Consider the following 27979-nt stretch of genomic DNA (forward strand, 5'->3'; position numbering starts at 1 on the left):
TGGTGTGTAGTTCTCTATAATGAAATTTCCTGAAAAGTAGATACATAACACTTTAGCCCTCATGAATGGCATCGCATGAATAAATGATTGGCGATACAGTATACTCTGTTATGTCTATGTTACTGTTCATGTCTATAGGCGACGGTTACCATTTTACATCAGGTGGGCCGTCAACTTGTTTGTCACAAATACCAATAAGAAGTCAAATCAATTCGAGATAAGGAAGGAGTATGCTGAATAATTTAAATCGAACTTGCTCTTGTGTTAAACAAAATGTGGATATTTCGAGTGTTATGCTCACCACTATTGCCACCACTCAGTATTACGGTTTTTTTTTTTATAATAAGACAACCGAGATCAAGGCCGCATTAGTACCTGTTCAACTTTTTTATTTTACGGAAATAATATTAATATTTTCTATAAGTTTTATTTGCACATAACATACTTCATACGAAGGGAGTTTCTTAATTCGACTTTATATTTTGTAGGTTACTCGATATATTATGTTCAAATTCATTAAACGTCGTTTCTTTATTAAAATAACAATTTTTGTCATTGATCTATTGCAAACATATCTTATGAATACCAAATAAATAACCTTTAACTATTCGTTAAATTTACATTATCGGTGTCGTTTAAAATCAATTAATATAAATTAATAATGGTTAGGTATAAAATAAAATCATTGAGTTAATTATACGTTCTAATTCTGTATTCTTCATTACATATATTTATTTCGACAAGTAGATATATTATTGAATATATAACATCAACATTAACATCTAGATATGTTTCAATATTTTATTCAATTTTGGATGTATTCATCCAGCACAATTTGCATAATAAATATTGCAACTTGAAGTATTTTATATTATACATTTAACATACAATACTTACTGAAAATATCCACTCTTATAACTAATAACAAATATTTAAACGCAGGTCAACAAATTTATTATAATAATTTAGCATCAAATTATTGCTTTTACAAACAAAAAAAAAAAGATATTATATTCCTAAAAATATACAAGATAATCCAAAACTAAATATAATTATTAAAATGTAACATTTGAATACAGAGATGTTATCTTTTCTCTAATATCTACATTGCTAATACTTAAGTGGAGGTCACTTTGATCATAAAATATTCGTATATGGTATACATGAAACAACTTATTAGGTCTTTGTTTTTTCTATTTCAAGCTATCGTCGCAAATAATATTACTATATATTTTATAACGACTTCAAAAAGAAGGGAGTTCTCAATTGCGGATGTATCTTTTTATGTTTGTTACCTCATAATTCTGTCAGTTCTAAACCGCTTTAGAAAATTCTGTTTTTATCTAAAAGTATATACTATTGTAAATAGGATATACTTAAAATTGTATCAAATTTAGTTCAATAGCTTAGTTTTAAAATCAAAGTAACAGTTTTTGTCAGAATCGAAGTCGGTTTTCTTTTGTGGACACAATCTTTAATTATTTTATTCCAAGCGATCGTAGCAAATAACATTATTATATATTAGATTATCTACTCACGTATTTGCGGTGAATAGATCTTGACATATTATTAGTAACAGTTAAGTGAGTGAATAAATTAACATCTTGTTAATCGCATGTTTACATAAATCTATTTGTAACATGGTGAATTTAACAATCCTTTTAAGCATTAGTTTTTTATTATCGCCAAATGAAACTTGCGAATTTAAAAACTTAATTAACAAAATGTGCACATTAAAAAAATATAATTATTATAAGAATTTAATAATAAATGCATTATTATTGCATTAAAGTCGAGACTAGAATATAAACGTCCATACAGAGTGACTAATGTGAATCGTATAAAGATATAACGTTATGACGTTTATGTATAATAAGTTTGTATGGAAATACGATTTTCTTTAATTAAAAAATTTAAGTTTTAAATAAAAAAAATATCAATTTTAACATGAACGTAGTTTTACTAAAATCTTACATAAACCATTTTGTATACAAAAATTATTTTTATTTTTATTTCTCGTTTAAACCACTATTAAAAAATACTTATATGTTTATCTACAACAATTTTAATTAGTTCACCGCATAATCACGCCAAAGATTAACTGGGAGAGAATGCTGTATAGCATTAAGTCCTCTTTTTATAACAAACAAATAAATAAGATATACTTATGAAAAATACATTCATTTTCCATATGATTTTCGCTATTATGTTCACACAAATGCCAATTATTATCAGTTTTATTGTCAATTAAATATTTCCTTAGTAAGTAATTATTATAACAAATATAACACCCACAGACATACGAGTACATTAGAGATAGACGACGTAAGACTCAATTTATATGAAAATCAAGCGTCTCTGACTACTAAACTTCCTTCGCTCTGATGTTATAAAAGTTATTCATTAATAGTAAATTAATGAAACAAGGAAGTGCTTTCAAAAGGATTTTGTGTGAGGCACTCCCATGATAAATAGTATCTTATTATTATTATCTTATTATCCTACTAATATAGATATCATAAATAAAATATCATTGGCAATATCTTTTATGTGAATCTTTTGAAGACACTTCGACATGAATTTTATGAAATCAGTATCGGAATTACGCTAGAATCAATTAGACTCTATTGTACTTAATTATTAATTATTAATATAAATTAATATATAAATATTCAATAAACATATTATGTATATATGTCACTCCTGTCTTCCATTATTCAATATAGTAATGTAATTTATAATTGTATATGTTTTTGTATTCGATCAAATCTGTTAAAGATTTAATCTACATGCTACTTAATATGTAAATAACGAAGAATTAGAAACAAAAATTAAATTTTGGTTACTTTGGTTATTATTGAGCATTATATGTAATCTCAATATATGTTTATGTAAATTAATTTAAATTAAATATATAAATATAAAACTAGTAAATTCCATAGGCTAATAAATAACCATGCATGCTTGTCTGTAGATTTGTTTTTATTTAGATATAGTATTAAAACATTGATCTGTCAATTTTAATTACAGGTAAAACAATAATTTAATGTACTAAAAAAGTGTTACAGTAAAAATATAAAAGGAAATTACTTTTAGTAACAAAATAAAAAGACAAAGAATAATTTTCTCAGTTCAGAATATTGGCCTCTAATTTTAATTTTATGTCTAGATGCCACGCTTTATAAACTATACAGTATTGTTGCAGCTAAAGCAATGTGTATGGTGAAATAGTGATATGTATGACATAAAGTAGTGGAACAGAAGTTGATAATACAAATCACAATAGATAAAACCTTATAAATTAATAAAAACCAAGTTAGAGATCATTTACAATATGTTCGTTATTTTAATATTTGAAAAGAATTTTCCTAGTACATATACGTATAACATTAGTGTTATATAATCTCAAGTAATTTCTTTTTTCTTCGACACTACTGTTGGATATCATATTTTTTCCTAAGTGCGTAATTAATGTGATGTATAAATTCTTCACGATAGAGAGCGCCACTTTCACTTTAATAATCATTTCTAGTATAACCTTTTATATTATAAAATTATATTAAAAATTATTAATAATTAAAAATTTTTATAATTTACGTGTTATTTACAAATAACACCTAAATTATTGGACAAATTCCAGATTTTTGTTTACTTTTTCTATTTATTTTATATTCTATCCATTGTTTTCTAAAATGAACTTATCATTATTGTCATTACATACATACATGCATGCATATCTACCACGTCTGTCTCTTATTAGGGTAGGCAGAAACAATGGAATGCCAAATACTTCGATTGAAACAAGCCTCTTTCGCTTCCTACACATTCATCAATCTCTTCACACACGCTCGCCGGTTACGTGTACTTTTAATTTGGAGCTTCTTTAGCCTGTCGTCTCTTTGGCCAACATATGTTCGTCTAAGGTAGCCCCTAACGACATCTTCATTCTTTTTTGCTCATCATCATTTCAGTTGTTAGATACATTTTCAACATAAACCTCCCTCACAGACTACTACAATTGTAGGATCCTCAACCACCTACCTCAAGTGATTCCCTGCAACACATTTGAGATAATTTACGGATATTCATCTTATACTTGAATTATAGATTTAAATAAATAATTTTGATAGCAATAAGTACTACAATGGCGGTGAGTCCAGCGGTGGTACCAGCAACCCGGACTGCAGATCCCGTCGCTACTAACACCACTAGCTAGGTCATTATTGCTACTACGGTAGATAGGCCTCCCTCATGAACTGACATAAGGTACGCATCAATTGATGTTATCGCTCCATCTAATAGGTAATCTTCTTACACTTGACTTATAGATCTAAATAAGTGATTTTTGTAGCAGTGAGCGCTGCAGCGGCGGCGAGTCCAGCGGCTACAGCGACGACAGCGGTGGTGGTACCAGCAGCTCGGACTGCAGCCCCCGCTGCTACTGACACCAGTGGCTGTGCCACGAACACACAGCTGCTCACCACGGCTACGTCGGTGCCGATACCTCGCACCGCAACGCTGCCGCCTGAACTATCCCACTGTAAAAAAAATGTCTTAAATTTTATAAACAGTTACCTAATAAAGGCAGAAAAGCCATTGATACTGATACCAGTAACGGGGAGCAGCGGCCCATTATTAAAGGGATGGTAATGGAATGGTAACGCCGCCTGCGCTATCGGTATATACTGATGGGGTACCAGTGAGTGGTGGTTATATACATAGGTTGTGAAAAACCAGCTCAGTTAGCCCACTGTGACGTATTCAAACAGAATTAATCACGAAGGTTTCCAGGGGGAACCGCGTGGAGGAAGCAATGGGTGTTAACGCCCCCATTACTAACAATTCTTCTCCCTTTGGCTCCTTTACTAACTATATATCCTATCAGGGCGTCCACCAAACGGTCCCCTCAGGAAGCCATTTTGTAAATTCATCAATAAGTCATGATGGGCCAACTAACTTATTTTTATCCTCTCCTATAACCCCTCACTGGTGCCCCGGTAACGTATACCGATAGCGTAGGTATGATTACCATTCCGTTATCATAAAAAAGCCAATTAACGTTATGACTAAATTCAGAGTAGTTTTTATATTAAGGCAACCAACAAGCAACAAGCCTATCTGACGATAAACGATTACCATAGCCTATAGACGTTTGTAACACACGTGCTCATTGCCTTTTAATATGTATCTATAAATATTAAATAAATGTCTAACAAACTTTATTAGACGAAGGATCATAACATGCGTACTTGCCACGTGATAAGATCCATACAAGGAAATCTATGTACTTACACGATGCGCAATTTTATTTATAAATTCTTTCATTACAACTAAATACTTTGATGTTAGGGAGATAGACTGTTAATTATAAGTAATTCACTTCTAATAACGACAGGTTGATTTTACGTAGCCCTCTTTAAACCTCCACGCGGTTCCCCCTGGAAACCATGGTGGTCAATTTTTGATAAATTCTTTACGATGGGCGAACTCATCTGTTCATTCTCACCTATCATTCCTCACTAGTACCCCGCTAAGGTATCCCGATAGCGCGGGCGGGGTAACCTTTTCCCGTTTATTAAAAAAAGACCCCTCTAGAAACATCAATTCACTATGATGAGTCAACTAATCTAAATCCATCTCTTACTAGTACATCGCAAATGTAAATCGAGAACATAGACAGGTTTACCATTTCAATATAAGCTATAAAAATACCTTGATATTTGGTTTTAATTTAGATAATATCTTGATGGGAACTATATTCATGATGAATAATGATAGTTGTAGGTATTTGAACTGTTACTATGTTAGTGAAGGTAACATTATTATGAAATTTTATTATTATTATAATTATACTCGTATTAGATGTTAACTGTCCACTGATAAATATAGACCTCCCTTAAACGGGAGGTTTTGCTAGTAGTCGCTACGCTTGGCAGGCGGATTGGCAACCACAATTAGACTTTGGTGATGTTTTAAAAGAGACGCTGCTGTCCATCTCTCGAACACTAAATTCCCTTAGTCACGTCTTACAACACCCATAGGAAATGAAGAGGGTAACAACCCTCATAATAATGAAATAGAACTATTTTATATTGTGGTAACACTCAATACTCTCATATTTTGAGAAGAATATCCGAATCTAGCGTAAAAGGGGAAAGTCTACTGCAGTCACAGGACCTAATTAGATTTGTAATAGGTGTTTTTTTCACCGAAGAGTCAACCATATCTTTTATTTTGGCACAAAATTTTTACTGTCTGTCAGATCTTTGGGGTTTAAATTTTTTTTATACAACTTAAAATGGCAAACAAGGTGATGGTCTGATCAGATCTTTACCGTGGACATAACAGAGTATATATTACGTGTCGTTGGGACAGTACAACGCCATTAAACCGAAACAAATCCATTCTTCATGATGGTAGGATTTATAAAAGATGTCGTTGGGACGATTATCATAATTTACGATTCGTTCGATTATCTAAGAGCTCAGAACAGAAAAAAAAAACAGATCTGTAGTGCTATTCTGTTAAGTCAAAGTCGAATTTCGTTAGCGGATCTTCGAGTGATTTACATTTAGTATTTTGTAAATAAGTAAGATTGATGATAGCATCATTTCATTAAGTTAACGGCGTAGTGACCTGGATTAAATGTGTTACCATTCATAGAAACTTATTTTAGTGTTAAAAATTTATTTCATTTAACTTATCATAACCAAAACTTACAGATGAAGTAAAAATGTAGGTGTAGCGATAGTCAAATTAATTGTGAATTGTAGTGTAAATCTTCAAAATATAGCACAGCTGTTTTGTGGCTAACCATCGTAACTTTTGCCGGAAAATTCTGAGATATTATATTTCGGGATAAGAATAAATTTTTATTCTCCTTATTTTTATGGTTTCCATCTGCAAAGATAATTAATTAGCAATGCAATCTCTTCGCAAGAGATATCCCTCTTATGTAGGCCATAAAAGTAATGATTTGAATCCTGTTGTATTTACTATATAAGCAAATACTACATATGAGGGGGAAGGAATTGTTAGCAATGGAGTTTGACAGCCCCATTGCAAGCAATATGCCTATCAGGTCAACCTCCACGTGCTTCCCCCTGTTCCATCGTGAACAATTCTCGTTCAATTCATCACGATGGGCTAACTGACCTGCTTCATCCTCATCTATCATCCTTCACTGGTATCCCGCCGGTGTATACCGATAGCGCGGGTGGGGTTACTATTTCATTATCACCTATAAAAAAAATACTACATACGTTCAATATATTGATTCATATACGTTCATATTGTATAATTTTAATTAAGGGCGAGGGATGGGCAGCGGCGTCTCTCTTAAAACATCTCTAAAACCCAAACTGCGGTTGCTAAGCCGCCTGCCAAGCGTGGCAACTACTGGCAAAACTCCCCTTACGGGGAAGGTTTATGTTAAGAAGCGGACAGTTAACGGCTGAAATAATAATAAATAAAATACTTATATACTTTCATCATATTTATCTTTATATTGTTTTCTGTATAATTGTAATATTTGGTAATAGAGTAATACCGTTGTCTTCAACATCATGGTTTTTTTTATACAACTTAGAATGGCAAACAAGCTATCGACCCACCTGATGGAAAGTGGTAACCGTCGCCTATAGACATGAGCAGTACCGTGGACATAACAGAGTATACTGTTTCGCCCATGATACCCTCCTTGCGTTGCCATTCCTAAGGACTCAGATGTTATTCCTCTGTATCCAGTAAATTCACGCCATATCTCACCCTTCAAACCGAAACACAGCTATGCAAACACAACTGCTTCACGGTTGAAACACGAATGGGACAGTGGTACCCAAACAATCGACTTTTGTACAAAGTCTCCCTCTGGTGGTATGCAAAGACTAACTTTGGTCATGGAATCATCAATTTGCACACATGTTAAAAAATTTCTGATTTGGGTTCAGCTAATATAGATTGAATATGATCAGTAATTAATTAAAATATTAAATAATTTATTTAGGTGAAAATGGACCTTAAAACTTTCTCTTTCCATAGAGTGGTATGTGGACACTAAACTTACCATTCCAGTGGCATGATAGTGCGCAACAAGGAGGTAGGGCATAGTGAAGAGTGTGGAATACATGACGCCGGCTGTCCAGCTGCATAGCAGGACGGCGGCGCGGGCACGCACCATACTCAGTATAAACATGCCGCAGCTGTACGTGCACAGCCCACCCACGTACACGCGTTTGGCTCTGAAAAGTAATAATTATCCTTAGTTATATTAGGTATAAACGTGTGTGTGGAAGTTCTCTTTCAGACAAAAAGTACTGAACAGATTTGAATGGAATATGGTGCACGAATACTTGGAATACTTTATATACTATTTCACAAAAGCTATGTCGTCGGAAACAACTAGTATTATAAATGTAAAAATGTGTTAGTTTATTACATTTTGACGTCTTAACGGCTCAACCAATCATCATAAAATTTGGCATACGCGTAATATTTCAGATAAAGAAGGTCCTTTATTACTACTAATACTTTTTAGTTATTTATTTTTTGGAAAATATATAGCTTGATTAAATCAACACATATGAAGATACATTAATGTGGCTTAATAGATTATATAATTAAAGCTTAATTGCCGTTGCCAACCCGCCTGCTAAGCGTGGCAACTATCGGCAAAACTCTCCCGATAGGGGAAAGCCTTTTTTCAGCAATGGACAGTTAACGGCTTCTATGATTGTGACAACACATGACAATACTCGTATCTGTGGTATATGTAATGTAAATGTTTTATAAAAAAATATAACATCAACCTATATATAGATATTATATTCAGGTAGCAAACAATATAGTAACCAGTGATAACAAAGTCATCTATATTGTTCCTTATTTTGTTAAAAGATATAATAAATTGGATAAAGGGTCCTAAGTCTTTATAAAAATTACGTGGCATATTCAACAAAATCTGTCATGTCCATTCATTATAATGTATATATTGTAAGAAATATTGATTTTTAAATCTGTTAGAAGCCAGTCAAGTGTCAGCCGGGAAGCGATTGAATGTCAAGGGCCGTCTGATCTTATTAATATGGACAGGTAAATAGTATTGTTTATGCACGTGAAACATTCAAGTTGAAGGATGGTATCGTAAGTTGTAGAGATAAAACCACAGATAGAACTATCCACTTCATGACTCATAACCAATTGTATCCGAATCTAAATAATTTACCAACAGTACACATATAAGTAGATATAGATGACGTAAGTACATAATTTTTTTTACCATTTATGTGAAAACTAAACGTGTCATTACAAAATTATTTCCTTTGATGTTACAAAACCTATTTGTTAATACCGAACTCTCCTGCATTAAACTTTTTCGAAAATTATTGCTATTTTTAAGAAATTTCGAAACTTTTAAACATAATGTAGGAATCATAATATAGGTCTAAATCAAAGTTTAGTATCATCATAATATCAGCCGTCAACTATCCATCACTGAACATAGATCTCCCCCATAAAGAGGGGGGTTGCCAGTAGTTGCCATACTTGGCAGGCAGGTGCGCAACTGTTAAGTTCACTTTTTACGGGAAAGGAACGGGTGGCCAATTCTATGTCTCGACATAGAATTAGAAATTTAAAATATCTTGGATAATTTAAATAAATCGAAGTTTATTAATTATACACTATTTGGCCTACTTTAGGACCATAAATAGACGGTAAAGCAAAGTTATGTAATTGCAGTTTTTTTTATAAATCTATATATGCGTATTACAACAGAGTACCACCTGTTTTATTCGGTAATAGCTATTTCTTATGCTCCGATCCATTATTTCCCCTGCCCACAGGATTTTTTATACAAGTTGTCTGTCGTTGATGAGTTTTATTAAATTTATATTGATAAACGTACCCAGCAGTTTTAATTGCGTCTTGTTCCATAAAATTGACAAAGGTTATGATAGAATTGAGACAGGAGCGGCTACTTTTTTATATATATACTAATATTATAAAGAGGAAAGATTTGATTTTCTGTATGTTTGTTTGTAATGGATAAAGTAAAAAAATACACAACCGATTTTAAAAATTCTTTCACCTATACAAAACTACATAATCAGCGAATAACATATCATTTAATATACACTTACCCAAGCCTCTTGATGAGTTTTTCGATGACAGTGGAGTAGCATGCGCAGGATAGAGAATACATAGCCATACCCCAGCATCCAAAGCGTACTCCAGCTTCGTACTCACTACGACTTTCGCTGCCAACGGACGCCTGCAAAATTTGTATTAGCCAAAATTCACATCGTTGTAATATGTTGCTATAATTTTACATACATACTTTATTTTTATAGTACCTATATTTTTTTTTGGCGATAGATGAGAATGAAAACAGGTCAGTTAGCCCATCATGATGAATTCATCAGGAATTAACGATGATAGTTTCCAGGTAGAACCGCGAGGAGGTCGACCTGGTTGGGTATATTGCTAGCAATTGAATTCTCAATCTCCATTACTAACAATCCCTTTTCCCCCAGTACCTATATTCGTGACCTGCTCCGGCTTCATCATCATGGGTGCAATGTTTGTAAATGTACCTTTTAAACTATTCAACATATTTAAATAGGGCTAGTATTTGGCGTTTCTGAATTATTATTAATTAAAGTATTGCACTAATATTCTCTAAGATTAATGTGGCTGTTATCGTACACTACCCTACAATTGTAATTTTATATAAAAAAAATATGGTCCCAATAAACACATTATTAAATAATAAACTGAGTTGTAACCTTTATGGCACGCATGAAAGAAAAAAAATTGTTGCTTTTATTATATTGCTTTTTTTGTGTATACATTATTTTATCTTTTTACTGTGTATGTCTGTTGTTATTAGTAATCCAAATAAATTATTATTTTATTATTCTCTAAGATTTTATAATGAACGGCTTGTAAAATTTATTTTATTTTTAACATAAAAACTTCTTTTTAGTTGAAATATTAAACTTAGATATATGGTATCGCGGACTTTTTTGTAAAGCTAAAAGTAATGAATATTTTTGCTACAGATTGTATTCCTTTATTTCAAACTATTCAGACAGTGCATGTAATATTACAGAATTTTTTTCCGAATTCAATTACATTTACTGTGATTAATTATTGAAAAATATATATTTTTAATATAAAAAGTAGTCTATTACAGTACTCGGGAATTTACCTTTATAATAACGAAAGAACTTTCGAAATCGCATCAGTAGTACCGGAGATAACCACAAACATCTAAACTCACAAACCTTATCTCTTTATAATATTAGTATAGATATACTACACAAATATATACGTACCTTTTTAAGAATAATTAATAAATATTTAATACAAGCAGCTTAATGACCTTACGACCTTCCCTGGAATGATGTGTGTGTGTGGGTGCGTTATATTTGATTTCTTAGGATCTGTCAGTTTATAAGCGACTTTTTGGAATTTTCCCGTATGGTGAATATGAAACTTTAATTAGTTAAGCAGGCATAGTTTTGTCTTGTTATTACGTCTTTTTATATTCTTTTTATTCATAACTGTAGGCGACAGGTTACAACTTTCCATCAGGTGGGCCGTTAGCTTGTTTACCATTACAAGTTGCAAAATAAAATATTATTTTTTATAAACATTAGATAGACACCAATAGGTATCAACATTATTTATTACCTTCTGTCTGCCGGCTCCATTGTAATAATAAAACCAAATTGCTATCTTGTCAAGACAAGTGAATGTACTCAATCTTAATTCAATATCTATATTGTTGATTTGGTAGATAATGTCATGTCATGTTTATCTAAATATCTCTATAGGTATAAAAATATCTCTATTCATAAATATTGTTACAAGTAGGTCTATCTACTTATATATGTATAAACATTATTGCATATATCTTTGATAAATAGTTATTTATATACCCAACAAAACACGATAATTCATATATCTATGCTGTGTAATTATGATTCTAAAAATTTTATATTATTTAGCCATTCGCCCAAAGGCAGAGATTATATTTTCAAACCTCAAAATATTTGTTTCAATATGGTTATTATCTCTAAACAAATATATTGTTAACAAAGACATTTTGCTCTGCAAAAATGTGACTTCAGTCGTAAACAAACGATGAGATGTTGCGTGCATCAATTGCCAAAAAAATTATAAAAATCACTTAAGATATGGCGATTTATAAACAAGCCACATATTAAAAAAAAAAAAAAAACTTTAAAAGAATTAATGGCCTCCTTCTTTTCGTCGGAAGCCATTTAAAAATAATAAAGTATCGCGCACTGTGCGCACATTATTGATCGTTATTAAAACTTAATTTTCAATGTATCAATATTACTACATTTCCAGAAATTCCATAAATGATCCGCATCCGCATGAAGCGACTCGCCTCTTCGTTTCTAATGGCAACTGCTAAGGTATTTAATGCCCTTCCTGCTTCTGTGTTTATATATATATATATATATATATATATATATATATATATATATATATATATATATATATATATATATATATAAATCGACAACTACTTCCAACAAGAAGAACTAGTTCAACAGTGGATAGTTAACGGCTGATACGATACGGCTGAAAAAATGAGAATAATAAAAGGAAATTAAATTTTTTCATCATTATTTCCTTTACACTAAGAATTAAGACATGCTGACAACTATATATATATATAAATCGTTTACAGAGAGACGTCTATAGATATGTATCGTATCCACAATATTTGTATAATCATAACTGTTGTTTTCTTATTAATAAATATCAAAAATGCTGAGAAAAACAATCTAAATTAGACGTAGATAATTTCCAATTAATTAAATGACAGAATTATATTTCAATTCAATTCAAGGTTATTAATTTTTAAAGCATAATTTACGTCATGAAAAATATTCATTCAGTGATTTATAAAAACATAAAAAAAAATAAACATCCACTTTGAATCGACTTTAAAAAAGAAGGAGATTCTCAAATAATTTATATTTTTTCTTATGTTAGTTACCTCATAACTTCGTCGTTTATAATCCAAATGATTTATTTTATCTAAAACTTTCAGATTGTTCCCATACAAATATTATTAAATTCAATAGTTTAATTTTTAAATTAAAAAAAACTGATTTTGCCATGATGAAAGTTGGTATTTTGTTGTAGAACAATATCTTAAATCCTAAATTTATCAGATGCAAAAAAAACTGTTTAGAATTACTAATCGCGTAACATACGACTCTCACTATTATTATAAACACGAATGTTTGTGAGTATGCATGAATGTTTGTTACTCTCATGCAAAAACTACAGAACAAATTTGGTACACAGATAAATTAAGTCCACACTGTTAAGTTTGGATATACCAGATATTTTTTAATACTGATGAACGCGAACAAAGCTGCAGGAAACAGGTAGTAAAAATACAGTAGTATACAAATAAAAACCTCTTTTTTAAATGAAATAACCCGAAACGATATTTCTATGTGATTGGAAATTGATAAAATGGGAAAATAAATTTAATATAATAACCGTTTCAATACATCTAATAAATGTAAAATGTATGATTCTTTTACCCATTGTCTTATAAATGACCGTGGCATGGAACGGAACGGTAAATAAGTATATGTGATCTTTCAATATACAATAGGCGTAATAAATCGTTTCAACACAATATAAAATTCCTTTTTCGTTACATTTTTATTAAAATTGACAGTTCAGAATATAATAAAGGAAGCCTTTATTTACATGAAGAGAACGCGTTTTTTACGCGGTCACTTGACGGAAATGAGTTAAAAATTGTTTATTAGGTACAAATAATGTACGTAAAAAATACTATCAATTTAGAATTAATTTTAATATAAAGATTCATTTTGTCATAAATTTGAAATGACTGTTGCATGTTAGTAATGATAAAATGTGTGAAATCAACTTTTGTAATATTACCATATCACCTTGTTGTATCACATTTTTAGCAATAAATTTCATTTATACGTACATTCATTTATTCATAGTTATATAGATTATTTTATTTAGTTTTTTTTAGAAGGAGGAGATTGTTAGGAACGAGGACTAAGAGTCAAAAGTTAAAGAGTGCGTACTACCAACTATAAATTATGAATTTCGCAAGATATAAAATAAAATGTGTTAATATACATTTTTGTACCAAATTTAAAATCCATTCAGTTTTTTAAACGTTATTATGTTACAAACATTTCGATGTCAACCTTGATGGTGCAGCGGCGATAACATACTGCGTTATCTTACTATGGCCACGAGTTCGAACCCCACATAAACATTTCCATTCATAACTATGACTGTTTGTATTAACCCGGGCGTTTTCCATGTGTTATATGTATAAATTTACAAACAAAAATAGTTTAACCATGTTTATTAATTATCTACTACAAGCTCTGCTTAGTTCGTGGGCTAGACAGAACTACGTAATTTGACGAGAGTTATTACTATGTAAGCAGGCAGTAACTGAAAATGAGTTTTTTTATACAACTTAGAATGACAAACAGGCTGACGGCCCACCTGATGGAAAGTGGTAATCGTCGCCTATAGACATGAGCAGCACCATGGACATAACAGTGTATACTGTTTCGCCCATGTTCCCCCCCTGCCCTGACATTTCATGAGGGCTCAGGTGTTATTCCTCTGTACCCAGTAAATTTACGCCATATCCCACCCTTCAAACCGAAACACAGCCATGCAAACACAACTGCTTCACGGTTGAAACACGAATGGGACAGAGGTACCCAAGCAATCGACTTTTGTACAAAGTCTCCCTCTGGTTAGCTTATTATGCAAACAAGTCGCTGAGATATTGCCTTTGCATCGATGTGGTACACATGCTATATTTTCATTTCACACATTATACTATATACAATTTTTTATGTATATCATACTCTTTTGTGTATCTCTTGACGCAAATAGAGTTTATCTCTCTATCTATAAGCGTAACGTGTCTATATAAACTTTTACACTTAAAATTAAAGGGATTACTAAAAAAGTGAATAAACGACAGTACTCACCGCAGGATTTCCACCGAATACAGCTTCTCCGACGAAGTCGGTGAAATAGAGAGAGTAGCAGACGTGGGCCATCCAGCAAAATAAGTTCGTGAGGCACACGATGCGCAAAGAATTTGGCATTAGAACGATCGACTTGAGATAGTGTTGGAGTGAGAGTGGCTTCCCTCCATGGGCTCCCTCTGTGACGTTCATGCCGATTGTCTGGTATTTGTAATTTTTGTTAGTGTTATGAAAATAAAATCACAATTAATAGTTTACATAAATATTATAGTACAACTTAGTATAACTGTTAAATCTTAAAATCATTAAACTAAATTTCTAATGTAGGTAGTTTATTCATTTATTTTAACATTTATTAGCAGGTAGGTATTATATTTATTTGTAGTATATGTATTTATGTAATATTTTAATATATATTAATATTTTATTTAACTGTCTATTTGTAGCTAATGTTTATACAACTTAGAGTGGCAAACAACCTGACGGCCCACCTGATGGAAAGTAGTAACCGTCGTCTATAGACATGAGCAGTACCATGGACATAACAGAGTATACTGTTTCACCCATGATACCTCCATGCGTTGCCATTCCTGAGAACTCAGGTGTTATTCCTCTGTACCCTGTAAATTCACGTCATATCCCATCCTTCAAATCGAAACACAGTCATGCAAACAGAACTGATTCACTGTAGAAACACGAATGGGACAGAGATACTCAAGTAATCAACTTTTGTACAAAGTCTCCCTCTGGTAAACGTATTATCTAGTATTAATAGTTATTCGGAATATTCATAGTTGTTCATACAAAACTCGTGCACTTTAGCTGCCAATGTGACATGTTTTCCAACAGTATTGATTTGACCGGAAGAGATCTCTTTTAGAGCTAAGTCTACCCTCGCCTAAAATATTTATGTACGTACAGGGCTATAGAATTTGTTATTTAAGGCGACGATACTACTTTTCATCAGGGGCCAAAAGTTTACTTGACATTCTCAATTGCATAAAAAACCTACCTCTTGCCGATTGAAAGATCCATATGTTGTATTGTCCTTCTTCAGGTTATTTTTCTCGAGACCCGGATCTTCCGTGTCGAAGCTCTCCTGGTCGCGTTCATCCTGGGCAAGTTTCCTGAACTCATCCTGTTCGTTCAATTGATTCAATGGGATCTCCTTGAAACTCGTCACGGTTGCAGTCACGCATACTATGAATATGATCGTTATAAGCGAAAATACTGCCCTTACGTGTCCACCGAATAATTCTCCTGCAAAACAGATGTGTAAAATTATTAAGATCCATCGTTAAGTAAATATAAGGTCTATCAACTATCTAATAATCTCTAGTACGAACAATCTCTTCCCACCCACGTAGAGGAAAGAGATTGTATCGTATTGTTACAACACAATATTTATTGTACATACTTTAAACTGGACAAACAAGCATACGGCCTACCTGATGGTAAACGGTTACCGTAGCCTATGAATGCTTGCAATATAAGGGGTATTACGTGCGCGTTGCCGACCCCGAAGAAAACTATTTATTTATTTATTTATTTGAAAATTACTCACCACACTTACAGTTTCCCAAAACGTGTAGTGAGCCATAGTTACTTCTTTTTGAAAAACTCCATGTTATAGTCTTTTAAAAAAACCTAATAGAGGCTAAATACCCATTGCTAGCAATATACCATACCAAGTCAACTACCATGTGGTCCTCTTGGTAATCGTGGTGGTTAACCCTTTAACGAATTCATTACGATGGGCCAACTGACCTACTTTCAGTGCACCTATTATCCCCCACTGGTGCCACCAAAGCACAGACGGGACGATTCTCATTATATTATTACCTATTAAAAAGCATCCTCCCACGTTGCATTGTAATGTGCTCGCCAAAATGTGGATATGTCCAGTGCTACATTCACCATGACGACAATGAACAAAATTCTTTTAACTATTCCGTTAGGGATTATATTTGTCAGGATATTTTATTATTTGAATCATATGTGTTTTTTTTAATAGATAAATATGAAACAATAGGTACTTAAAGCCGCCTTTGCAAATATAGAATGAACACAAGTAAACTACTTCGATTAAGAAACCATCAAAATTGGTTTAAAATTAATGATATTTATTTTTACACATCGCGTTGCAATAAATATACGTTCGAATTTCAAACGTTCTATTTTTTAATCACTAATACGAAATTATAGAACTTATATCAACTTGAAATTTAAATGTAATATTTTTTTAACTAAACTGGCAATATTTATGAGCGTATGTAACCTTTTAGTTATTTTTTTTTTTTGTTTTAATATAGTACAGTAGTACTTGTAGTCTTATATAACATTAGTACAGAATATTAAAACAAAAACAAAGTATGTAATTAGTGTTCTCCTACTTTCCTATTGACAATTATTTAATAAAAAAAACTAGAGAAAAGCCTAAAGCACACTGGCTAAATATTATAAAACAGTTAATTTTATTTTCCGCAATATGTAAACCCGGCAAGACATATTACAAATTATTGGATACTGTAAATTCTAATTTCTCTTTTTGCAACAAATCTGCAATTTTTCTAATATTGCCTATGGGAGGCAATAATCATTTACCATCAGGCGAGCCGCATGCTTGTGTGCCCATTTTTCTAACATAGGAGCTATGTTAGAAAAAAGCAACTTATAATACGAGATTGTTACCAAATCAATTGTATCTTATGTTTTAAATAAAAAAAGTTGAAAAAATGTATATTCAAGATTTAAGGTAATTGTTACGAAATAAAATATTGATCTATTTTATTTATGAATTTCATTTCACAACGCCACATAAATAAAAAAAAATTAACAGTTTACCTAATCTGGTTTCATCCCAATTGATCCCGCCAAGTGCATAACCCATAAACCCTCCAAGGCCAGCCATTACTGTGAATGTACTCAATCCTTTTGCATGATCCTCTGAAAATAAAAAATACACAACAACAACATATTTAATGAGTTTATTAAACATGTCCTACTATGTCAAGCAGCAATCATGATAAGGCGAGCTACTGATGATATAAGGATTAAATGGAATTTGAATCGTGGGCGAGCAAATATGTAAATATTAAAAAGATGTAGGTACACATCATTTCTACTATTTCATGACATTATATACACGAATGTCAGGCGAAAGTTGTTCATTCATGTATTCAGACACTTTTCGTAAGGTATGTCGTCAAATTATCTGCGGTTAGAAAAGTCGTAAAAAACAATCAAATTATTTTATAAACTACTAACGACTTCGCATGAATAAATAGAACCTTTGAATATAAATATACAGAAATAAATAAAATAGAGAATAGCCTTTTTTATAATCTATGTTACTCACTCATAATGTAGTTTTTATTTAGGTGAAAATTTTTTTAATCGCTTGAGTAATTTTTAGTTTATCCATTGCAAACAAACAATCAAATCTTTCTTCTTTTGTAATATTAATATATGTGTATCAAATCAACACTATTATTTATTACAGTATGTCACTATTTGAAGAGAAGGATATTACATTACTGTCACTACGTTGATTTTTGAGGCTCGGCAGTTATAAAATTTCTACTCATGCAAAAACCAATTGTGTTATGACTATAATTTACAAAATTATTTACATAAAAAGAGAGGTTGTATTCTTACTCCATCACAATCAATATGTTTATTATTATAGGTTGTATGGAAACTCAATCAAGTACTTAATGAAAAAAAATAAGTCGTAAAAGTAATTTTCCGAATATGAATTTTTTATACAAACCACGTGTTCATGTGATCGACTTAGTACGCGTATAAATATATTAAAAAATAATTTCATATTATAATTTGATTTCGATCTGATTCAGAATTTCATTTCTGAAATTGAATTATTTTCCTCAATTACTGGGCCTTGGGACGATCTTCAAACCTGCATACCTACGTAATAAAGTATTATTATACGCGTATAATAAATATAATATAATAAATATATAATAAGGAAATAAATATAATAGATAGATAATTACATATCTACAATACTTTTTCCTTTTATTTTTATTAATTATTATGCGACCTGTTAATAATATTTTACGAAAAATAAATAATAATCGCATAACTAGATATTCTGTTTGGCGCCTTTAGTGGTATGAAACTCTAACTAGAGATCACACCTCGTGTTTGTGAAAAACTGAAAATAAATGTTGATATCGAGATAAGTCAATCACGGTCAGACATGGTAGATAAAGTTTGTTGTTCGTTCGTCACTATGAACACAACGTATGTACTTCAAGTCACATGCTAAATTACGTTTACACCCAAGCACAAATATTTATTTAAAATAATTAATAAACTAGGTTAAGGATAGTAAAGAAACAGTAGCTTATGAACGTGATTGTGTAAATAAATATAATATAGTACCAGAACAATAAAGTTCACAAGTAGCACGAGTTTTATTTATTAAATACAAATGACTCGTCTCGGTTTCGCATTTTTTTTAATATAATTGAATTTGTAATATATTTTAAACAGATTTAACAAAATTTAACAACTTTATAAAGTTACTTTATTATCGAGTATTTTAATTTATTAAAATTATTTTTTGAGATTAATCATTAGAAAAAAAAAAACCTTTTCTTTTAATAATATTACTTTAGATGAAGTAAGATCCTAAATTATAATAACGATCTATGAAATCCTAAATTCTCATAATTGTGTTTTAACTATAACCATATTACTGTCGTTGGGTATCATATGTACTAGGATCGCAGGTACCATCCTTAATCTAGTATAGATTATATATATAAGGTATTTAATTTAACTGCTTTTGTATACCACAAGAAACACTACATTATCAGGATGATGACAGGTGTACAATAATCTACAAAATACCTCGTATCGCTGTTTTACTATAAATATAGAGGGAAAATGATGTTCCTCTTTTCTATCTCCACATATCGTTTGCGAAGAGGGTGACATACGATCTAATAATACGGAGTTCTGCTTCTATCTTTAATTTACTAACATATGACTGCTGAGATGGAGGGATTGTTAACAAGGCGAACTACATAGTCCCATTGCTAGCAATATATTCTGTCAGGTCGACCTTCACTTGGTCCCCCTGGAAACTATCGTGCTGAATTTCAGGTGTATTCATCACGATAGGCTAACTGACCTGTCTTTTCATTATCCCTTACTGCTACTTAAGCATATCGCTTTGCGTTAATGAGGTGAGGGGGGGGGATCGATTTCCGGACGAGCCAATTAAGGTCTTTTTTGGCTCAGGTCTGGGTAGTTAAGGTGTGGCTCCAGATGTTCGAATGTAAGATGTAAGAATAAATACCAATGAATAAATGTTATTAGTGACATAAATTATTGGTTATTTTATTTTTAATATCCTAATTACTTACTTGTACATATATAATTAAATTAGAAGGCCTGCAGATGCAAGAAATAAACAACTTATCAAGGATGCGATTCACTCGAGAGAGAACTTTCATAATGAATTTCATCTGTTATCTGTCCCTTCAATTTTAAATTATTAATGTACTGAATTAATTACATTAATTTATCCCATTTTATGCCTTTGACGATCACTGACGTTTAATCGTTTTAATGATTATATTATATAAACGATTTAATACTTCGTCGGAATAAAATTACTCACGATTTTAAATATATTTCTATAAGATAATCTAATAATAAATGATTGAAGTGACAAGGTGGAGAAGTGTTTACCTGCATACTACATGTTTACATATTTACATGTTACTCATTGGTATTGTCACCAATGAGTTGTGAATATAATCTATTTTTGCTCCTTTCATTTAATCATAAATACGTGTTCTATTTTAAGAAACAGTTTCATTCAAGTACTCAAACTTCTAACAATAATAATGCAATAAAGATAACGCCGACTATCCGTGTTCGAACATTTCACGTTGTCTACGTTTTATTCAGTTTTCAGATAGCAATAAGATATATATATTGAAATATTAGCTGCCTATCCTGCCATTGTACGAGAACCTATTTTTTTATTTCTGTACGATTTTCAAATATTTTCTTTCATACAACACCTTGTCCTCGTTATAATTATAAGTACAACAAAAAAGAATTAAACAAATAGATGCATTTTCAAGTGATGCGTTAACATACATTCGGCAATTTATTATTATTTATTTAGATTGTGCAATGACAGTTCAATCGTAAGAACAATGTTTGATAGCAGTCCTGGAATTCCAAGAACTAATCCCAACTCAAACATCGAAAAAACCTCCGATAAAACTATTCTTTATAAGTATAAGAATACAATCTATCCTTTTTACCTCCGAAAGTCGTATCAAGTAGAATAAACCCCGATTACACCAGGATAGAGAACTTGATGTAAACTTATTCTAGTCATTATCATTATTTTTATTTCAGCCGTTAATTGTTCACTGCTAAACCTACAATATATTCTAAGGCATTCTATAAGGAAAACATAGACTTTCCCTATGAGCTGCCATAAAGAACGGTCTTGAACCATTTGCATCCATCTGGGGATCGTCCAACACTGTGTTTGCCAGTATTAGATCGCCGTTCAAGAAACTTTCTTCTCCACCGGTTATTAATTCTACGAGCTACGTAGCTAGACTATTGTCTCTATACTTCAGCTTGCGTCTTTAAAACTAGTCCTTTAAACTTTAAAGGTCTTGCTAGTGTAGTAGTGGTTGGATTATCTTTCTCTTATGGAGAGATTACACTTCCCAGAAGTGAAATATAAATGGGTTATTACGACGAAACTATATAATAAAGCCTTTGTATATAGCCTCGTACAAATAATAAAAACTGTATTGAAAACATCAGATTGAGTGTTTGCAAACGGGAACACTTTAGAATAAATAAATAATAACTATAAATATATATATCTAACCTGGTACTGTCACATCAAGGAGATAAGCGCGGGCAGGGCTCTGGCATGCGTCAGCGTCGAAATCTAAAAAGACAGTGCCGAGTACAGTAAATAATACACCCCATGGGTGGTAATTGGACCCCTGATTCTCTAGGACTGAGCTTCTTGGTCCCAACGCTGAAGGTATTTCAGTTCGGTTGATTGGACGTTCATCGCCGAGTGCATAGCCTATTGCTTCACCGTTTGGTACTAAAATAAGACCTGAAATATAGAAATAAGTTAAACATTTTGTGAAGTATTTATATCTAAATTGAAAGCTAAAAAAGCTTTATATGTACCAAAATAAATAAGTAAGATTACATTGAATGAATGAAGTAAAACTCTATATTAGATTGATCATAAGTTGTTCTTTATTTTCAGTACTAAGTAATAAACACGAACCCAACTTTAAAAAAATAAAATATTAATAAAAACTGGCTATTAGAGTTTAAAGAAAGCATAGAATCCTCAGATGAATAAAATTAGCATATCATTGAAGTCTAATACTAATTGACAGAAACGTATATAAATTAAAATTCTTTTTAGTTATTATTTATAATTAAATAGATATATTTAATTATAATATAATTTTTTATGCAACTTACAATGGCAAACAATAATATATATTGACCCTTCATATTACATGATTAAAAAATTATGTCACAATTTGTATATTATATCATATTATATATTATAATATGTATCATATTTTTAATTTTTTCGTAGGAGAATAAATATTTTATTATAACAGTAAAGTTAAATATAGAATTCAAGTTTCATAAGTGTAACTAGATACAGTATGATATTGTGAATATTATAGATATTTTTCCCTAATCCTTCCAAATTCTAAGAAGTAGATTATATCAAAAATATCACCTAATAACACTCCAAAAGACATCAGTACAATGAATGGTCTCCGTCTCCCGAATCTAGACTTGCATCTGTCGCTCAAAGAGCCCAAGAGCGGAGTCATGAAGAAACCGATGAGTGGTGACAGTGCCCACACCATAGTCATCTGATGATGCGGCACACCGATCTGCAGCAGTGTTGGAGACACGAACGCAGTCTCGCCGGCATATGAAAATTCAATTCCCATCACTGCTGCTGATATTCTCATCAGTTCGATGCGGCTTTTTCTCCTGTATTCAATTGTATAATTCATAAATAAGCGTAATTAAAATACCAGTTAATCTAAAATACTAATATAAGTCGAGTGAAAGATCAGTTGGATTTTGTAAAAATCCTACGTTTATATTTATTAAGTATACGTATAACCAAGTAGTTGCTTTTTTATTCCTTATCTTTATTTTTAATTCTATATGGCCAATGTTTTTTATTCTTCAGTTTTAATATGAATATTTTTACGTAAACTTTAAAACCCCATTCGACATAACCAGCGCAGGCCGTATTTCCAAGTGAGGTCGAAAACTTTGCCGTTATAGCATACGGTCTTGTAATTATTTTATCGAGTTCTTTAGCCTGCTACAGATGCCTGATCTAAGAGTAACTCGAGTATTAAAAGTGACACATTTTTTTTATCGTCTAGTCACTCTTACACTTATCACATGAGTCATGAAGAAACTCTAATCCACAACAAAATTTCAATAAACATAAACGAACAAGATTCGTACTTCTAAACAGATAAATCAACAACTATTACGGATAACCTAAAATACTGTTATTCTTTAAGGTTTACTTATGTAAACCTTAAAAATTTTTTAAAGGGTCACTTGTTTTTTTTGTTTCGTGGTAATTAAGTGGCAATAACAGATAATTAGTGTTTCACAAAACAAAACCGACTTCAATTGTCGTAAAAGTAGTTAATTTGATGAAAAAACTAAACTACTGAACCCACCCAAAGTTCTATAGCAATAATATGTTATAATATGTTTACCAGAGGGACACTTTGTACAAAAGTCGAATATTTATATATATAATTATATATAATAACATCTGAGTCCTCAGGAATTAATATATATATATATATATATATATATATATATATATATATATATATATATATATATATAAAAAAATACAATCGACTTGAAAACCTTCTTATTTGAAGTCACTTGAAAATTTACATGGAAATCTCAATTTTTCCCACTAAACATATTTGTATAATATATGAAAGTAAAATTACTGAGTACTACCGTATAAAACATTACAAAAGAATCTATTGATAGAATCGTTATCTATAGCGAGTCTATAATATAGAATGAGTTGGCGATGTGCATTTGTTCTTTCTTATGTGGGATCATTCTATAATAGATTCGGTTGTAGATACCTTGCCAAAGAAGATGGCATCAGTAGCATCTATTCTCATTTATATTTATCTGCATCTATAAATATTTTTTTATAATCTAAATATTAATTTGTTCATAATCAAGAACAGCTCCCATCATGATAATAAATCTTATAATTATCTATGTTTTTCATATAATTTTTATAATATAACTATGTGGAAAAATTTTTTAATTACAAATGTACCTTTACATATTAATAACGTTCTTTCTTTGTTCTTTGATCTTTCTTAATGACGAGCCCTTTGAGTTGTATCCTGATCGGACTAAAGGACATATAGCTCCTTAGTTATAATCTATTGTAAATATATCTTCTTAATCATGAGCTGATTATCAACTTATCTCCAAATTGTAATAAACGCGTAAGTTTACTAAGAATATTTTGTGTCGTCACTCAATCAACATATAATAAATTTAATTACTACGTCTGTTTAGTCATTGTTCGCGATAAATTATAGTTAATCGTCTGTTTGACTAATTTTGGCGTCAGAAAACATTTACAGTGCTAAAAATATTACCTAGGTAAATTTACACTAGATAGGTTTCTACAAACCCCTAATGTCCTATTAATATTATAAATGTGAAAATAAGTTTGTTTGTTACCTTTTGTGTGTATATACATTACATATATATGTATATAGACTTTATATATTTTCTAAAATGAAAACTTTTGATTCCTATAAAATTTCAATATTATATTAACTAAAACGATTTTGATAAAATTTCCATTACATATATAATGGAAATTTAAAATATTACTTAAAGATAAAAAAAATCTTTATATTATATTATACACCACTGCACCATCATCCTAAATACATAGGTATTTTCTAACCATACGTATTCACGCGGGCAAAGTAGCGAGGCAGTACGCAATAATCTTCTATCATTGAATCACAAGGCGAATCAAGGCGAAGGGATTGTTAGTAATGCGAATCAGTTCTATTGCTGGCAATAATACCCTATCAAGCTAACCTCCACGTTGTTCCCCTGGAGATTGTCGTGCTAAATTTTTGGTGCACTCATGACAATGGGCTAACTAAACTGCCCTTTTATTCTCACCTATCATCTTTTACTGGTGCCTCGCCAGCGTATGCTGTTAGCCCAGGCGGGGTTACTATTTCATTATCATTAATTAAAAAAGATCATAAGGTACCGGGGACGATATTACCCTTATATGATTGACGTTCTATCTATTCATACTAAGCGCTTCGCTTTATCGTTTCTTATACGAATAGCCAAGGATTGGAATTGTCCTCTGGCGTCTGTGTTTCCAGTTTTACTTGAGCGAATAGGTATTGTTTGAGTTTTCGTGTAACATCTTAGATCTCATTATTACTTAATGTCACGTAAGATAGTCAAAGGCGCTCCATTTTAATATATATTTTTTTTTTTAATAAATTTGATATACTCATTGTTTTGTCGTGCCTAGTACGTACTTGAGATGAAAATTCGTCGCTTTGTTTGATCCTCAGTGAGCTCAATGACTGATTTGTTATCTGATTATCTGGCTATCAGTTTGTATTACGAAATACACTGAAAAATTGCAAAACTGTAGTGTTTTAGATTTTGTGCGATTTTCTAGTAGTTTCTACTATCTGTGTGGAAGCTGTACATTATATAATTATAAACAAAATGCGTATTTGTAACAAATCCTTACTAATATTATAAATGTGAGAGTGAGTTTTTTTTTTATACAACTTAGAATGGCAAACCAATGACGGCCCACCTGATAGAAAGTGGCAACCGTCGACATAACAGAGTATACTGTTTCGCCCATGATACCCCCCATGCGTTGCCATCGCTGAGGATTCAAGTGTTATTCCTCTGTACCCTGTAAATTCACTGTTTATTTATTTGTTACCTTATAACGGTTTACTGCTTAAATAATCACTATAAAATTTGGTATATATGTACTACATGGGATGTAAAAAGACACTTTTTATCCTAGTCAGTAAATATATATCCTGATCACGCAGACGAAATCTCGCATAAAAGCTTGTTTATTGTAATCAAAGAGACCGTGTAATCAAAAGAAAGAGCAGTCAAGAGTCTTTACGATAGAGGCTTGCTTGTTGTGGACATTTAAATAAAAATAAATAAAAATGTAGCTGAATGAAGTCTGTATACAGATAATATAATATTTAAAAAAAAATTATACATGAAGAGGCTTTTTATAGGAGCAACAGTCAAAATTTCTAAAATAACAATTTTTAGAAATTTTGACTGTCTGTCAATATGTTTGTCTATCTATTTGTATGTTTGTTTTGGAATCACGCAAAAATTACTGCACCAAATTGAATGCAGTTGTCACTGTTGTGTCCTTAAAGATCTAACTTAAAAATCGATTTTTTTATACTCCATCTAGAATAGGTCTATTTCATTGGTTTTCCGACTTCTGTAATCCGCGCGTACGAAGTAGCGGGCAAAAGATAATATTTGAATATTTTGATACTTAGATGTTTATTATTCAACTACTCACAAAAGGCTGAGCGAATATAATATTGGTGCACTTTCTAACGATCACTGTCACGAAAGGGTCGGGAAATTAAGTAAAATATATATATATATCAATTTTGAATATTTGTCTTAATTTCCGATAATATTGAATATAAGATACATATAGGTTTAATATCGAATTGATGATAGACTTTAATACAAAGTGCCAGTCAAGTGTTCATTGCAACAAGTAATAATAAAAAATAAAAAAACTTTTAATGACCCTATCTGGTTTCAAGTAATAATTCTAAAAATAGTGGTAGTTTTCTTATTCGTTATTAATTATAAAACGCGGCTCTGCCCTCATAAATCAGCACATAAATATCTTATGTGTTAAATTAGGTTATAATTTAACTGTGTGCCAAATGTAATTCAAATACATTCAGTAGTTTTTGCATGAAAGAATAAAAATTATCCATCCATCCATTTTTACAAACTTTCGCATTTAATGTTTATATATTAATAGGATTTCAGTCAGTAAAATTTACCTGAACAGATCGCTGTATTCACTGTCCTGCCATACCCTTTCCGGAGGTTCTTCTGAATTGGGTATCCCGAATAATGTCTCCTTGAGTACGTCCCTTACACCCCGAGGATGCTGTTCCTTCCATTGGCTCCATCTCTCCCGGTATCTATCTCTGACATTATGTAACCGCCCCGTAAAACCTTGATACTCGTTTAATTTCTCAGCCATTCTAAACTTATAGCAAATCCATTACTATCCTATTGAATTAAAAAAATAATATTGTTCGAAAAAAAAACTTTGCTCTCAGAACCGTTTTCACAATAAATAAGTTTACACAAACTATTTCACATATTGAACTGGCGTTTAAAAATAATGAGGTAACTTCAGTTTGGTTCCGGACGTATTTTAAACAGTGTTTGCAGAGTTGTTCGTTCGAATCGTTTTCTGTAAAGTCCACTGTGGACAGTTGTTGCAGACGGAGCGCGGTACGGACTGGAGCGCGCGCGCCGCCCTCTCGCCCTCACGCGCCCACCGCAACGCGACTCCCGCCCTACGAAGTGACCGACGTCGACGTAGATTGCTGGAAGTGATCCCACTAATACAAATGTAATAGTTTGTAAAATAGCTGAACAGGTTTCAATATAATCTATACATATCGTTTGTCCTGACTGACTTTGTTTAATGGGTGAAAATGCAATGGTAACCCAGCGTGTGCTAGCGGTATACGTTAGCAGGGCAC

At 31.6% G+C, this 27979-nt stretch overlaps 1 protein-coding gene across 1 annotated transcript; it reads right to left on the reverse strand.

Moving 5' to 3' along the window:
* Window positions 1–1931: 1931 nt before the first annotated feature.
* On the reverse strand, window positions 1932–27790 carry LOC113515342 (proton-associated sugar transporter A). Its single transcript, XM_026899507.3, has 9 exons — window positions 27263–27790; window positions 22849–23111; window positions 21955–22194; window positions 17901–18002; window positions 16069–16316; window positions 15057–15257; window positions 10140–10270; window positions 8066–8240; window positions 1932–4538 (listed from the first exon to the last, which is right to left on the reverse strand). Exons 1-9 carry the CDS (start codon window positions 27466–27468, stop codon window positions 4323–4325), a joined length of 1782 nt encoding a protein of 593 aa, XP_026755308.1. The 5' UTR covers window positions 27469–27790; the 3' UTR covers window positions 1932–4322.
* Window positions 27791–27979: the final 189 nt, after the last annotated feature.

Source organism: Galleria mellonella, unplaced genomic scaffold, assembly GCF_026898425.1.
Source record: "Galleria mellonella isolate WM207_F2 unplaced genomic scaffold, CSIRO_AGI_GalMel_v1 utg173, whole genome shotgun sequence".
Classification (NCBI taxonomy): domain Eukaryota; kingdom Metazoa; phylum Arthropoda; class Insecta; order Lepidoptera; family Pyralidae; genus Galleria; species Galleria mellonella.

Coding starts and splice junctions, on each gene's coding strand:
- LOC113515342 (XM_026899507.3), bottom strand. CDS start 27,468: ATGGCTGAGAAATTAAACGAGTATCAAGGTTTTACGGGGCGGTTACAT. Junction 16,317..17,900: donor TTGGGATGAAACCAGATTAG/GTAAACTGTTAA, acceptor TCTGTTTTGCAG/GAGAATTATTCGGTGGACAC. Junction 8,241..10,139: donor AAACTCATCAAGAGGCTTGG/GTAAGTGTATAT, acceptor ATTACTTTTCAG/AGCCAAACGCGTGTACGTGG.